This window comes from Tursiops truncatus, chromosome 5 (genome assembly GCF_011762595.2).
Source record: "Tursiops truncatus isolate mTurTru1 chromosome 5, mTurTru1.mat.Y, whole genome shotgun sequence".
Classification (NCBI taxonomy): domain Eukaryota; kingdom Metazoa; phylum Chordata; class Mammalia; order Artiodactyla; family Delphinidae; genus Tursiops; species Tursiops truncatus.
In genome coordinates, this window is record NC_047038.1 from 109,508,490 (window position 1) to 109,524,964 (window position 16,475).

General features: G+C 35.4%; 1 protein-coding gene across 1 annotated transcript in view; it reads left to right on the forward strand.

Moving 5' to 3' along the window:
* The window catches only part of IQCM (IQ motif containing M), a 346,741-nt gene extending 330,556 nt beyond the window's left edge, over positions 1–16,185 (forward strand). Inside the window, 1 exon segment of the mRNA XM_073804676.1 lies at positions 16,070–16,185. Within this exon segment, the coding sequence (XP_073660777.1) occupies positions 16,070–16,185 (116 nt within the window).
* The last annotated feature ends 290 nt before the right edge of the window (positions 16,186–16,475 follow it).

A 16,475-nucleotide genomic window follows, 5' to 3' on the forward strand; every position in this document is an offset into this window, starting at 1 on the left:
GATCAGAAGAGTGACAAGATTTACTCTGGCTGCTGTGTAGAAAATAGACTTGAGGGGTGGGAGAGTGAGGCAGAGAGAGGCAGAAGCAGGGACTAATAAGAGCTATTGCAATAATCCAGGCAGGAGAGAATAATGGCTTGGAAAAGGGTGGTGACAATGGAGATGATGAGAAGTATTCAGATTCTGAATATATTCAGAAGATAGAGCCAGCAGGACACACAATGGGAGAGGATATAGTTATGTGAGAGAAAAGGAGTCAAAGTCTAATGATTTTAGCCTGAACAACTAAAAATGTTGGATTTACTGAGCTGAGGAAGAAGAGGAAATGTGAATGAAGCAGCTTTGGGGGAAATTCAGTTCAGTTTTAGACGTGAATTTTGAGATGACTAATGCACATCTAAGTGGTGATTGCAAGAGGTCAATTTGGTACCATATCTTGATGTTAGTGAGATATTTTTTTCTCAACTAAATCTTTAACGGCAATTTTTAATAAGAACTTTTAAGCAAAACATGTTTATTTAAAAAACAGAATGTAGGCACATGAAACCCAATTGCAGACAGCAGAGCCATGCTACATGGGATTATGGGTTATGGAATGTCAACTTGCCTTCTCTCCCTCTTTCCTGAACCACAAGATCTCTTAGCACTGTTGCTTTTTGCATATTTGCTTTATTCTGCCCATTACTATCTCATTTCCTCTGCTCTATAACACATTACTCTTCACAGCAGCAATGTCAGGCAGAATATATACCTATGACTCTCCAACTTTGATGTTACTGAACAGAGAATTGGGAAGAGATATGTAAAGTCTCCTCTAGTCAGTCCAGGATATCACTGAAAGTGTTCATTTTTCTTACCCTTGATATGCAGTGGATTTTAGGGTCCCCTTTCACATCAAATCTGGAGCTTGGAGAGCTATTGAAGCTGGAGATATCAATTTGATAGCTGTTAACAAATGTATGTTATTTAAGGGCATAGTTCTGGGGAAGAAGGGGGATAAAGATAGAGGAGGTTTCAAGGCACAGAATTTGATACCAAGTCAGAGAGAAGGAATAATAATCCTTAAAAGAATAAGAAGCAGCAGCTCATTATGGTAAGAGAAAACTAGAGTATTGCCTTACCTAGAAATCCTGTGAACATCCTTCCAGATGAGACTTGAAAGGTAAGAAGGGGCCAGACCCTTTAGAGCCTCACAGATAATGTTAAGAAATTTTTTGTTTATCATAAGCCAACAGTTGGTTTGTGTCTTGAATTGGGAATGTTACAAAAATTTCAATCTAAATATTTCATTTCCTTTCAGAAGGTCAAATGTTTCAATCCTATCAAATTGGCCAATGTGCCAAAATATCTTGAAAATATAATTTTTAGTTAGACGATTTAAAATAATGAATTTTTAAAATTTTAAAACTAGAAAATTTCAATGTTCTGGAGAAAAAGAACAGATTATAAAATATTATTCTAAACTTTCGTTTGACCCAGTAGTTTAATGTGCTAATTCATATGTTTAAAAATTAGAGACTGACGTAAGCTAGTGTGAATGGTGGCATGATTACATTAAATCATAGAGATATTTTTCCCTACCTATTTTCCCTTCATTTATAGCAAATACAAGCTGTAAATCTTAACTAAAGTCTTGAATAGGCACACAATATTTAAAGCCTTTTTAAAAAGCAGAAAGATTTGTGTTTATTGTTTTTTATGTACACATTAGGCTCAGTTAGATAAAAGTAAGTGAAAATAAACCCACAAAATATTTTTAGTTCATTTTTTATTGCAGAAAAATGCATTTCTTATCTCTGTTACCACATAAATATTAATCTGGTATCTTGTTAGAGTCACTGAATGATCTTAAAGACTGAGCGGCCAGTGAGTGCCATTTGTGAATCACATCAACAATTTCAGATGGTCCCTATCATCTGTCACTGCACATTGTCATCTCAGCTGGGCAACCCTGGCAATATTGCAGCAGGCTATTGTTTATTGAGAAAGCTAATATTAGGAGTAGATGTGATAAGAATGCCTTTAAAAAACTAATTGAATGCTATCTGTTTTTGGCAATAGCATCTTATATCTCTCTGTAGTTTATTGCTTTAGAGTCCTTTATTCAGTCTTTTTATAAAATCCCATTATTTAAAAATCGAGGGCAGAGTCGTGACATGTAAGGAGCTTTATATATTACTCTGATACTCAAAGATAACCCTATTTCCTCTACTGCTCAACAAAACCTGCATTATTGAAAAACATGGGAAAACCTGCCGAAAACGTTGAGATATGAGTCATAATCTCAGTGTTCATTTCAAACATCCTCCAAATGTTTATAGAAATGTTTAGAGAGGAAAAAGCAAAGTCAAAATGTTGAAAATATTAAGAGTGAGGGGATTTCTATTCAGTCATGCCCATGTTTTTCAGCTCATTCTTCCTATTATTTGATTACAAAATCCTTAAACAGGGCGGATAGATGGAGAGATACATGATAAAGTCCAGTAAATTATTAATTGTAGAATCTAAGTGGTTTTCATTGTATAATTCATTCACAGTTTTAGTATGTTTGAAAATATTCATAATAAATTGTTGGAAACAAAATACTCAAATATTACCCTCTGGCCCTGTCAATGAAAATGGAATAGATGTTTGCTTATTTCATTAAATGATTATTTATAGTAAATTTAAATTAAAATAATCTTGCAGCATCTAATACTATTTGCTAAGGAAATTCCATACTTCCAATCTGAATTTAAAGAGACATAAACTGGGAGGAAGAATCAATGAATTATAATATTTAGGAAAAACACAATGGAATAGCAAGAAGATGTAAATGGGAATTGTGTTTATGTTTTTGTAAAAGATCTGGAAAGAAACCAGAGTGCAAAAAGTCCCAGTTCTTTCCACAGAAGTGCATTAACCCGATTAACTTTCAAACTAATGTTTGAAATAATCTGAGAGTGGAAATTGTATTTTACTTAATTTTTTTTCTTTTTTTCTACAAAATCCTTGCCATCCATAAACCAAAAAGTAGGAGCTAACTTAGCTCCTGTTGACAAAGACTTTCTCCTTTGTTAGGATACTCCTCTGGTCTGGCCATGGCATTTTGGGACTTGGGCATAGTTTTTGGTCTCTCTGTCTCCTCCTTCCCTTCTTCAGAGAAAGAGGATGAAAGCAGAAGTATCAGATGGGCTGTAGGCGCCCATCTATGTAGTAGCACAAATACCAGCTGAACATATTTTTGGTCAGGTACAAAGAAACAAATGGCGGATGGTTTCCCCAAATGTTGTTTACCCTTCTGATAGTCTTCCCAACAACCATCACATATAAATATGTATGGTATTTATTTTAGTGTTTAGCTGAGAACAAATTCAGCAAGGTGCTCTGGTACCAATATTTATTGTTTGATATGAACTTACTGAGCTTTTTAACTGAATGGATTTGGGACTTCCTTTTTTTTATATACAGCAGGTTCTTATTAGTCACCCATTTTATACACATCAGTATATGTACGTCAATCCCAATCTCCCGGATTTGGGACTTCCTTAATGGCTATTCCTAGGCTAAATTTTGCTCATAAAGAATATTCTAAAAAAAATAAAATAAAATAAAAGATGGGATTTTCAGCACAAAGGATTTTGTGCAAAACTGTGGCAGAGGCAACGGACTTGGCATGATCTTGACCACTAATTTTTATACACACATATCTTGAAAACATTTCTATTTTGTGACAAATGCAAAATATCAAGTACAGTACCTACACTACTTTTCGAAACAGAATTTTCAGGGCAAGGGTGAAGCAGCAATAGTAGCAGCAGCAAAGGATGTAGCAGCAGTGGTGAAAAGTGGTAGGAGCTGGGGATCAGGACATATTTCCTGGTTTAAATATACCAGAGAAGAGAAAAAGAAACAAACAAAACTTCCCTTCATTCAGAACACTGTCATTTTAAATGCCTTAAAACAAACATTCTATTTCCTGAATTTTCTTTTTCTTTCAAAATGATGTTAACATTCCTAAACTGGAACCAAGGGATAAATTAAGCTTGATTGACAAAATAGTTTTCATAAATGGTTCTAAAGTAGTGAATGGACAGGGTTACTAAGGAAAGGAGGACTAGGTGAGGACGATGGACCAGAATGCATGAAAAGAAAAAACTGCAAGATGCAGCAGCTCCACAGTCTCTAAAAGGCATCAGCTTCAAGAACTTTTACCAGACAGCAGTAATACAATTCAGACAATGAATACTTTATCAGTCAAGGCTCAGCACAGGAAATGAAAAGCACACTAGAAATGTTAAGAAGAAACTGATTTGATGCCAAAAATTAGTACTTTAAAAAATGCTGAATGAAATAATGCCATTTGCAGCAACATGGATGGACCTAGAGATTATCATACTAAGCGCAGTAAGTTAGAAAGAGAAAGACAAATACCATATGATTATTATATGTAGAATCTAAAATATGACACAAATGAACCTATCTACAAAACAGGAACAGACTCACAGACATAGAGAACAGACTGTGGTTGCCAAGGGGGGTGGGTGGGGAAAGGATGTGTTGGGAGTTTGGAATTAGCAGATACAAACTATTATATATAGAATGGATAAACAACAAGGTCCTACTTTACAGCACGGGGAACTAGATTCAATATCCTGTGTTAAACCATAATGGAAAAGAATATGAAAATACTATATACATGTAAAACTGAGTCACTTTGCTGTACAGCAGAAATTAAATACAACATTGTAAATCAACTATACTTCAATAACATTTTTTTAAAAAGACCTGTAAAAAATTGTTGAATGGTGAAGGGATGGTTTCTAGTTTGGATTTCTAGGAGTGACTCTCAGAGCAATGAAGGTCTGACCCACTAGGGAAGTTACCATCTTGGTGGCTGCCACTGGAGCTATGAATACAAGAACACATCCCAGTAGCTGTTCCGGAAATCAGGATTTAAAGTCACGAAGATGTTTTTGTTGCTGCTGCTGCAAATACTTCTAGTCACCCAAGAGTTTAGGTAAGAGTCTTTGGAATACTTGAGCAGAACAAACTTGCCTTTCTTTGACCTTATCTACTAGCAGAAAGAAAAAAAAGAAAAGGGTAGAAAGATGGTCTCCGCATCACTTTCCCTTCCAAATCTTATGAAAGTGTAGCTAGTTGGTAGAAGGCAATTAACATCCAGAGTCAGTTTCAAGGCCATCTCAGAAATACAGTTTTTGTATCTCCGGTTGCTCTAGATCGAGGTGGAAGGTTGAAGGGAGGAATCAATCCACTACAGAATCGAGATCCAAGAATAGAAGATGTTTATAAATGCTTGTATAATTTTAAATTTAAATTCCTAGAGCTAAAATCATAATGTGCATAAAATATTTGTGTACCATATAAATATATATCTCAGTTAAATATGTATGCAAATAATTAACATTCAGACAAAAGGCAAAAGTACAAAGTCTGTTGACCGGCTAGATTCAAATCTTGAATAGTAGTGTGTATATGGGCATTTTCTTATGATGAGTAAAAATTAGAATTCTTTATCATTACCCTAGATTATGTCAGAAACGAGATCACATGAACCCCTGAATTATATTGGGGTAACATTGTGGGATCTATAATCTAGAGTTTTAAACCCAACTTGCTGGGCTCAGCATTAAAATTACTCTGTAATTGAGCCAAGAGTACATTTCACCATTTTTTTTTTTTTCTGGTCAAAGGGAGCTGCAAAGGAGAGAGACATCCACGAAACTGAACTTGTGCTAATTACAGTTGTGTTTAGGATGACCTACTTAAGGCAAGAAATGCCAGAAAGAGAAGAAAACCTATTCAGCACCATATAAATTTACTAGATTAAGGAAGTACTTTTTAAAATTTTCAATTGGACATGAGTTTTAACCAAGTCTCAATGGAGACCTAATTTTTGAAGGGTTTAAAATTCTTCTGTTCAGAGAATGTTCATGTCAGATAAACTTGGGCCTCTGAGAATGTGTCCACTGCTGTGGAACTTGCAATTAAGCAAGTTTTTTTCTTGGTTCAGAATAATTACAATAATTTTTTAAAAACTTGAGAAATTCATAAGAAGCATCAAATAGAGAAAAAGGACTTGGTCATGATTAGAACATGCCACTAAATCTCTAGGGCTGGGCTTCTTTGTAAGTACAAAATGTTAAGTGTGATGTAGAATGCTTAGAACTGGGGTCTTTTCATGACCTCAGCTCCACAAAAATGTTTCTGGGGTGGACTTATTGAAAAACTGTTGCTGGAATTTATCTGTTCAGTTCTTGTGCATCTTTGAGAAAGAAAAATGCCCATTTTCAGCCTGAAAATTAACTTCCATGACCTGTCAGCAGTAGTAGAATGAATCTTGGAGAATCAGGAACAATTGGATCATGTTTACATAGGAGTTTTACATGGTAAAGATGTATTGGTTTTCATCACAAAATTGGAAGCTCATCTGAGTTCTTGCTAGTGACACCACAGTCTGATACCATAGTGACAGCACAGTCTGTGGGGGTAAAAGGTGATTCCATAAGCCTCTGGAATGATGGAGTGTGGAAAGCTGGATACTGTTGGAGATAGAAACACTGCAGGTAGCCTTCAGCCCACTGGAGGTGGGAACCTATTAAATGAGGTTCTTGTTGGTGGAGATAATTGGATTTTCCTATCCTCATCAAGGCCAGACTTGGTCTTACATTGGAAATTATTATTTGCTTCCAGTGTGACAAAGTCACTGTTACTGATAGATGTTTCTCAGGTGCAGGCCAAGTGCCTACTGCAGAGCATTTTGGTAGTAGGAAGTGACCCCACATTTGCTTCGATATGACAAAGAGTGCCATCTAGTGGTAAAGTATAACTGTGAGCGAATTTACCCTTTGAACATACCCTGTTCTCAACCTTTCCGCAGATGTGGATCCTGTATGGAAAGGGATTAAATACCTTAATAAATATGCTTGCTCAGAAGTTGTCATTGCCTAGATTCAAGGTCTGGGAAAATGAAACTGGTGGAACTCTACCAGCCTGAGTCTTTCAATATTTCCAAGTTTTGCTCATAAAAGAAGGGAGAGGTGGGAGGGCAGGAAGTTTGGGCTGTGCATTGGTAGATCTCTTATACACACCAGATAGATTTATCTATCCGATTAATTGAAGAAGATTAAACAAAATGAAATTTCTATTCCTCAGAGTTTAACTTGGGAAATGTGTGTGGGCAGGGGAGCTAGTGTTGTGTATTGAAACCCAATCAGAATGGAGAAAGAATTGTACCTTTCAGTTGTCTTCACATCAGAATGTAGGCGCATCAGTGGTAAATAGAGAATATATAGGAAAAAGTTAGAGGAAACAAACTGGCGGTCCATTGGAAGAGGTTGTTTGCCTGTCTGGAAGTTGCATTCACATAGCAAACACACTTTTTTTTTTTTAACCTCAATATACCCAATAAATAAATATATACTAAGGCAGATGCTGATAAACTAATCTCCATCTCAGTAGAGGATGACTGAAAAAAAAAATGAGAAGGGCAATAACAACAGCTAAAATTTATTAAGAAATTATGATGTATTCAAATCTAAATCAAGTGCTTTGTGTGCATTTTCTCATTAAATTCCTATGCTAATCCTTTTAGGTTAAGTCCTCTTATTATCTTCATTTTACAGTTGAAGAAAGGCAAGCTCATCTTTCCTGAGAACACAGAGGCGCTAAGTTAGTAGTGCCAGTATTTGAATTCTATTCTTGCTGATCCCAAAATTTGCTTTGTGCTAAAAATGTCACAAGAATTTTTATCACTTCCTGGTGAGATATTGACCATCCTGCTTTGTTTGTCCTTAGCTAAATCCCATTAAGATCAATTGGATTTCAGTTAGAGCTCAGTAGGTTATAACACAGATGGTTGAACCATCTTTGCTCTTTTCCAGTGTACACATATATTGGAACACTTTAATTTTCTTGTGATTGTTTCTTCTCAGAGGCAATTCAGCAGTTTGAATCTTCACTATGCTATTGTCCTAATATAGACTAAAATAAATAATGAAGCACTTGTTTGAGTATTTCCTAGTGGATTTTTGTAATAATACCATACCACGTTCATTTTATGACAAGGAGATGGAAAACCAAGGAAGGTCAAGAGATATACTAAGTTATGGAGAACATCTGGGGTAAAATGCATTTGTACACATTTTTTCCTAGGATTTAAAAATGTGTTTTCTAGATGGGCCTCCTCCTCAAGTTAATCTCATATATTTGTTTGGAATGTTAGGATCTACATCAACTCAGAGAAATTTCTTATTTGTGTGTTTTACATATATTCTAAAGTCTTACGCTTGTGTTAATTTGTCTTTTTCTATCACCCCCTTAAAGAAATATGATGAAGGATTTGTATTTGAAAATTCTAGAATTGCTCTTGTATTTTCTTCTCTAACGTCTTTGCTTCAAAGCCTCATTTCTTAGCCACTGGTCAGAGAATGAGAACCAGCTCATGGAAGATGCCCAGGTCACTTTTATGTAAACCTGGCTGAAGGGCTCTTACTAAGAGTTGATTTCTTGTAATTGGGCCTGAAAGATCCAAAACAGTTTCTGACAGGGTGGAAGAAGTTGGCAGTCTTTGCCTTAGTAGTCATGAGTACAGAGTACTTGGAGACAAGTAAGTTGTCCCAGCCATCGATTAAACATTCTGTTCCAAACAGAAGGATGATACCATATTAAGAATTAAGAATTCTATTCCCATAGTTTATTACATCAACATTTTTAGGGAGAAAAAAATCATATGATAATATCAATAGATACTAAAAGAGGCAGTTGAGAAAGCTGAACAACCATCTAAATAAATAAATAGGTATATAATTAAGTAACTAACTAAATAAATAAATCTGATAGGAAATCTAGAGAACTACATATTTAAGGTAGGAGCAGGAAAGATAGTACTCAAAAAGAATACAGAAGAAAAGAAAAATGACCTTGCTTATACATAAAACTTTCAAAACTTTTCTATGAAAAAACACCATAAGCAAATTTATTTAAAAAATTGATTTGGATTCAAAAAGACACATGCACCCCAATGTTCACTGCAGCACTATTTACAATAGCCAGGTCATTGAAGCAACCTAAGTGCCCATCGACAGACAAATGGATAAAGAAGATGTGGTACATATATACAATGGAGTATTACTGAACCATAAAAAGGGACGAAATTGGGTCATTTGTAGAGATGTGGATGGACCTAGAGACTGTCATACAGAGTGAAGTAAGTCAGAAAGAGAAAAACAAATATTGTATATTAATGCATATATGTGGAACCTAGAAAAATGGTACAGATGAACGGGTTAGCAAGTCAGAAATAGAGACACAGATGCAGAGAACAAACGTATGGACACCAAGGGGGGGAAAAGTGGTAGAGGGGTGGTGGTGGTGGGATGAATTGGGAGATTGGGATTGACATGAATACACTGATGTGTATAAAATAGATAACTAATAAGAACCTGATGTATAAAAAATAAATAAAATAAAATTCAAAAAAAAATTAAAAATAAATTTGATTTGGAGTGGAATTGCATTTTTGAAGGCAGAGGTTTAATACAGTGAGCTATTTAAAATCGGGAACAAGGGAACAATCATAGCAAAATAGACAAAAAATGTAGAGAAACCATTCACAAAACAAAAATCCAACAGCTATTGGATATATGCAATGATGCTCAAAGTCACTAGTGGATGAGGAAACTCAGTAGATTAGCAGCTTTTAGATTGGCCAAAATTAAAACAAAACAAAATAATTGCTATTGTTGGCTGGGATATGAGCAAAGAAGTACCATCACACATTGCTGGTAGAAATATGAATTTTACAGTGTTTTAGAAAGCACCTTGACAATATCAATTAAAATTAAAAATGTGTTTCTGCACTCCATCTTGAGAATCTATCACATAGAAATAAAACCACTACCTAACAAACAAACAAACATGCTTATTTTAACATTATTTTTCTTTGGAAAAACTGAGAAACAAAGTAAACATTAATCAGTAGAGGAATATTATGGTCTATTCATATCACAAAATACTATGTACCGCTTAAAATAATGAATTAGAGCTATACTAGTTAGCTTGAAGGAATTTCCATGAATTAATCCTTCTTGAGTGAAGAAAGCAAAATATGCATGGTACGATGTCATTTTTATAAAACAAAAATAAGCATTATCAAAATTATTTATTGAACACTCATCTATCTGCAAGACACACTCATAGAGATTAGTGCACTGAGAAAAAGAAGTGAATTATTGATATTTTGAAGATACAGGACAAATGTATAAAAAAAGAAGCAATAATATAATGTAACTTAGACCTACTTTAAAAATAAGTGATATATATAGAGTGCTATGTTTTCCAATGAGTTGTTATAAAAGGTTCTGCAGTCCATATGTAGATCAAGAATTATTTATCCATTGAAACATGTCACTGATATGAGTCTTAGTTTCCTATAATAATAATCATGATAGCATCAGGTATTGGTGGAAAGAGAAAGTAAGATAAGTAAAGTGCTCGGCACAGTGCCTGGCACAGAATGAATGTACATTAAATGACAGCTGTTATTCTCATTGTTATTGTTTTTTTAAATGCTGAGATTATACATTTTTTGAAAGAATGTCAGAGGTGACGTGCCCTCCTCACCACATCATATCAGCAGGAACATGCTATCAATATGACTTATCCCCAGTGCTGTTAACCTTAATCACCTGGCCAAGGTAGTATTTGTCAGGTTTCTCCACTCACTATAAAGTAACTTTCCTCCCATCCACCTTCTGCAACCTATTTTTTGAAAGCATATATCTAAGTCCAGTTCACACTGGGGGAGGGAATGGGGAGGAATGGAGGAATTCAACTTTTTTCTTGGAGGTGGGAGTATCAACATAAATTATTAAGAATTATTAGATATTTTCTCCCCTTTTATTCAATCATTTATTTATATCAATATGTACTTATAAATATTTCTTTCCTACATATTTCTTTCCTACTATGAGTTATAATCTAAGACTACATTATTCTGTTGTTGTTGCTGAAATTATTCCAGCATTAGACTTTGGGAGCTTTTTCAGGTTGGTTCCTGAGTCTCTTTAACGTTACTTTACCCTTTCAGGTTTTTTTGTTTGTTTGTTTTGTTTTGTTTCGTTTTTTGCGGTACACAGGCCTCTCACTGTTGTGGCCTCTCCCATTGCGGAGCACAGGCTCTGGAGGCGCAGGCTCAGCAGCCATGGCTCACGGGCCCAGCTGCTCCACGGAACTACATACATAATCACAAAAATAGTGGCACATAGAATTTTCTACCTACTCTTATGCAACTTCTGGTCTCTTTGAAAGCAATCCTGGTAGCTGCAGTTATTTCTAGAAGTTCTCCTAGGATATCTCACTTGTGCTCATAAATACACCGTTCTAAGCTGCAACATAGAAATTTCGCCCCCCTCCCACCCACCCCCTTGCAGTGCTGTCTGCTGTTGTCACTCCAAAGCTCAGGAAGCCTGATGGAGGTGTCTTGCTGCTGCTATTGCCACTAGCACCTGTCCAGGCCATGGTGTGTGGATTCCATATGTGCCTAAGCCAACCTGCTGAAGGGAAAAGCCCATCGCTCTCCTGGCCTTGTAACCCAGTTCCCTTAATCTCAGAGCACTGATACCCTGTTCTCTCAGTATCCCGAGAACATGGTATAGGAAAATAGCTTTTTCAGCTCCATTATTTTCTCATTTGAGTCTTCCTTTCACAAGGCTATAGGCCAGAATCTCTTTGGCGGGGTGGGAGGGTGGGGAAGAAGGGAGTGCAGAGTCAAGGCAAAATCATCTTAGCAAGAGGTAGCTCAGAGCACATGAAACCACTCATCCCTGCCAACAGCCATCATCTTATTGGACCAAGATGAAAATATTCAGCTCACTCTTCTCATATTAAGAATTTTTTTCCCCAAGAAGATTTCTTGGTCTTTCTTTGCAGAGAGATCTCTAGAGCATTTATTCAGCCAGTCTTCATGGACGTAACTCTGTTTGAAATACTCAGATGCACAAAACTTGGGTTCAAATTTGTACCCTTGCAACATATAAGCATCAAATATAACTACTTAAATACGTCCTTTATTGTTTGTCATCTAGGACTATATTTTTGCTTTGTATTCACTATGATAATCTTCTGGTGGGCAGGGCCATTATACCGCATTAGGTAGATACTTTCATTTTTTAAACTAAATGTTTATGAGTAGCATAATAATTGCAATTGTTTGTTTGTTTTTTTAATTGTTTCTGGATTAGGAAATGAAGACCCAGAAAGGTCTCAGCTAGTGCCTTTTATATCACCTCATAGCCCTTAGCAAGAACCTGAACAAATAGGACTCAATAAATACTCAACGACCTAAATGTGTATTTTATGTTCTAACACAGTCAGTGTTTGTTTTCTTTCCAAGTTGCTCTACAAAGATTCATTTTGAAGCACTGACAGGAAGTAGCCAATAGTGTAGAATAATACAATATATAACCTTGAGTGGGTCATGGAAATGGCATGAAAAATCATAAAATAGACTTGTGAACATAAAAACATAGAGATGGTTTAGAAGAAAACAGAGGACAAAAGCTTACTTTGAGCCTTTGAGGAAAATTTAGTATCCCTTTTCTGAAAATACAGCCTATTAAATGAATATTAACCATATTATCTATTTTTATTTGATTATTTTCCCAAGTTGAAATCATTTATTCAAATTATTGACTATCAAAAAAGATCTAACTTCTGATTATTCATTATCTACAATAAAAATGACTTTCTACCGTATATTCCAATCTAGAAACTTGAACATCTCTAATACTGTTATTTTACATAAATAATATCTTCTGTCATAAATATGGATAAGCGAAAAGAACTAAAGCTAAATTATAATTCCAACCACTGTGAATATTTTGGTATTTAATACTGTACATGGTTTCCTATGCATATAACTTTTTTAAAAACTGGGATCACATTGTAGATACTGCTTTGTAGCCTGTTTTTCTATTTAAAACTGATTGTAACATATAAGGGTTTAATAAAATATGTTTCTATGACATATTTTAAAGACCTTGGTTGAAGTTGCTTTCCTCTAGAGAGGTTTTTTCATTTGTTCTTGGGGCCCAACAAACTCTAAATTTATTTAAGGTATTTTGGACCACACAGGTGACATGAACCAGGGCATCAAACAATGGTGGCTTTGAGGCTCTGCTCCATCTACCCAGCCTCATGGAAAAGGGAAAGGTTCCTTGCTGTCCTCTTCTTTGAAGTTTTCTCTTCTCTTCCCTTGCCTTCATTTCCCTGCCCTTCTCTCTCTCTCTCTCTCTTTCTCCTTCTCTCTCTTTATTTTGTGATATTATCCCACCTACTCTGATGTGTAGCCCTCTGGGGCCCTGCACTCCGCTGTGATCTCATGCCGGGCTTCCCATTTTGAGTGAACCTTATGCTTTACCTCCTGACCCCACTCCCCTCACAAGGCTGAAGCTCAGATATCCAGGGCTCAGCAGAAAACCTTAGAAAAAAAAACTGGCTTTAGCACTCAAATATTCACTAAGGTTACTGATTTTACTTTTTTTGGCCTTTGCATTTTCTTCCTTCTCTGCCAATTTAGCAATGCAGTTAAAATACACTTAATATTTTATTCAGGATTTGAGTTGTTTTAATCAAAAAGATTTTTCTCTGAATCTGTTCTGCCATATGACAAAAATGAAGGTCGAGAATACTTACTTTGAAGGGTTAAAAATATATCATGTATACTTACATTTTTATCCTTCCTAAAATTAATGATCCTTTATTTAATTGAAATATTTATGAAATTATATATTATGCAATTTAGGATTCTGCTCCCAGTCCCACTTCCGGTCACCAACTAAGATTCTGGTCGCCAATTCCAATGTGTGAGTTTTGTTTTTTCCCACGTCAACAAGCAATGCTCTGACACTAGCTGGATGTCCTACAATTTTACTCAATTCTGACACAATCCACCTGGAGAGAGAATCAGATGCCAGTCAGATCTCCCAGGTTAAGTGCTCCATCCCAGGAGACTGTCCCCCACTTCAGATGCCAATTACAAGTAGTAGGTTATCAAGTTATCCACAACTTGTGTCCAACTTGGCTACAAATCAGAGGTTCCCATAACTCCCTCCTCAGGTTTTATCAATTTGCTAGAGAAGCTCAGAGAACTCAGGGAAACATTTACTTCTATTTACCATTTTATTAAAGGATAGGATAAAGGATACCAACGAATAGCCAGTTGAAGAGATAAGTGGGGTGAGATCTGGGAGAGTCCTGTACTTCTGTTTTCTGTCCCTGTGGCATCACCCTTCCAGTCCAAGGATGTTTTCATCCACCTGGAAGCTTTCCAAACCCCGTACCACTGGGATTTTTATTGAGGCTTTATCACATAGGCATGGTGGACCATTAACTCCATTTCTAGCCCCTGTCCCTCCCTGGAGAAGTGTTGGTGGGAGGGGGCTAAAAGTTCCAAGCTTTTAATCATGGCTTGGTCTTTCTGGTGACCAGCCCCCATCCAGTAGCCCACCCAGAGTCACCTCATTAGAACAAAAGATGCTCCCAGTGCTGTTATCACTTAGGAAATTGTAAGCGTTTTAAGAGTTCTGTGCCAGGAACTGGGGACAGAGACCAATATATATACATTTGCTATTATCTCACACAATTATTAGTGATTTCTTTATAAAGCCTACATATATTATAACTTCATAGTGTAAATAATAATAATACAGCAACTATATTTTGAATACTTAATGAATTGTCAGGCACATATCTTTATTTTTAACTAATAGACTTTATGTTTTTGAGGAATTTTAGGTTTACAGAAATACTAGTGGAAAGTACAGGGTGTTCCCATATACCCCCTCACCTGCAACCCCTTCCTCCTGTTGCCTATTATTAACACCTTGCATTAGTGTGGTATATTTTATAATTGATGGGTCAATATTAATACATTATTCTTACACATATATCTCTTGACATATGTTTTTGGATCCTTTTAACAACCAGACAGGATAGATATTATCCCTGTTTCAAAAATAAGGAAACTAAGATTGAGTATTAAATTTGGATTCACTCACAAATGTATAAGAACAAGAGCTTGGACCATTATATTCACTTTTTCTTCTATTTTACCTACTTTGAGTAATCCTGTATTTCAGCTATTCTCTGCCTGATGAAATATATGGTTGGTATTGCATATTATCAAAAAAATTGCAGTAGGAAATCATTTAGTCCTAAGATCTCACCTTTAGAACTAACACACTTATCTTGTATAACTGCTATATTGGGACATCAATTGGTGATTGCCTTTCCCTGTGATTACACCTGCAATGATAATTACTAATACTAATTATTTCATAAATATTCGGAATGTAGTCTAATTTAGTTTTTTTATTATAAGCCTTGCTCTTTTTCTAATGGCAATATAGATAAACCTGAAAACAACAATGCCCTGCTTCTCCTTTGACAACACATCAAGTCATTCATTTTCTGTTAGTAATGAGGATTGTTCTTCTCACAACTTTAACTGTTTTTTTGTAGTTGGTTATGTTTTTGTTTAATAACAACAATAGGTCTTAAAAGGCAAAGTATATGACCATATCTGTAAATTAGTACTGTCTAAAATGGTGTCTGCAGTAAATCTATGTTTTTTATTTATTTGAAGGCATTTTATACATAAAGATGAATCAAGTACAAGCCATCTATAAAAATAGTGCTTTGTATTGATTTGAATATCAGTATCAGAACTGATTCCATTGTAATGCAAAAATTTTCAATGCTGTTGTTCTTATGGTCAAACATATGTTGCATCTAATTTATTTATTTCAAGTATGCTGTAGATTGGTGGAATCCAGATTCTGCCATCCTTCCTCTCAACTCTTTGGTCCAACAGTAATTCTTGCTGAATCTCGTGGTATGATATATAATGTATCTCAATACACCTGAAGGAAATGTGCCCAAGTCAAATCTTTGTTTTAGCACAACCATAACTGATTTCCTATAATATTTTAAAATTATTTCAAAAGCATGATACATTGTGTCATATAATTTAAAATTTATTAATGTAATTATATATTTTGTCTTACAGTCAGGGGACATCCAATACTCAAAAGAGCTAACATCCAGATTGTTGGGAACCTGGTGGCCGGATCTATGAGAGAAAGGAAAATGAGACAACAGTATTCATCATGAGAAGTAAGATAGTATTTTCAATACAATGTTGAAACCTTAAGAGTTGAACCTATCTACCCAAAGACATAGATTAACATAGGCCATGGATTAATTCTGTATCAACAGGAAAAAAGGACAAGCATCTTTGCACATCCAAAGAACTTCAACAAGTCAGTCTATAATTACTAAATATCTTTGGATGAACCATTCATTGGACCTTTTTTTATAAACGACATCTCTTTTATCGTAATGAAGTTGAAATCACATAGTATCAAGAATTCCTTTCATTGGACTTAAATTTGGTTTGTTGCAGTACCAATAAA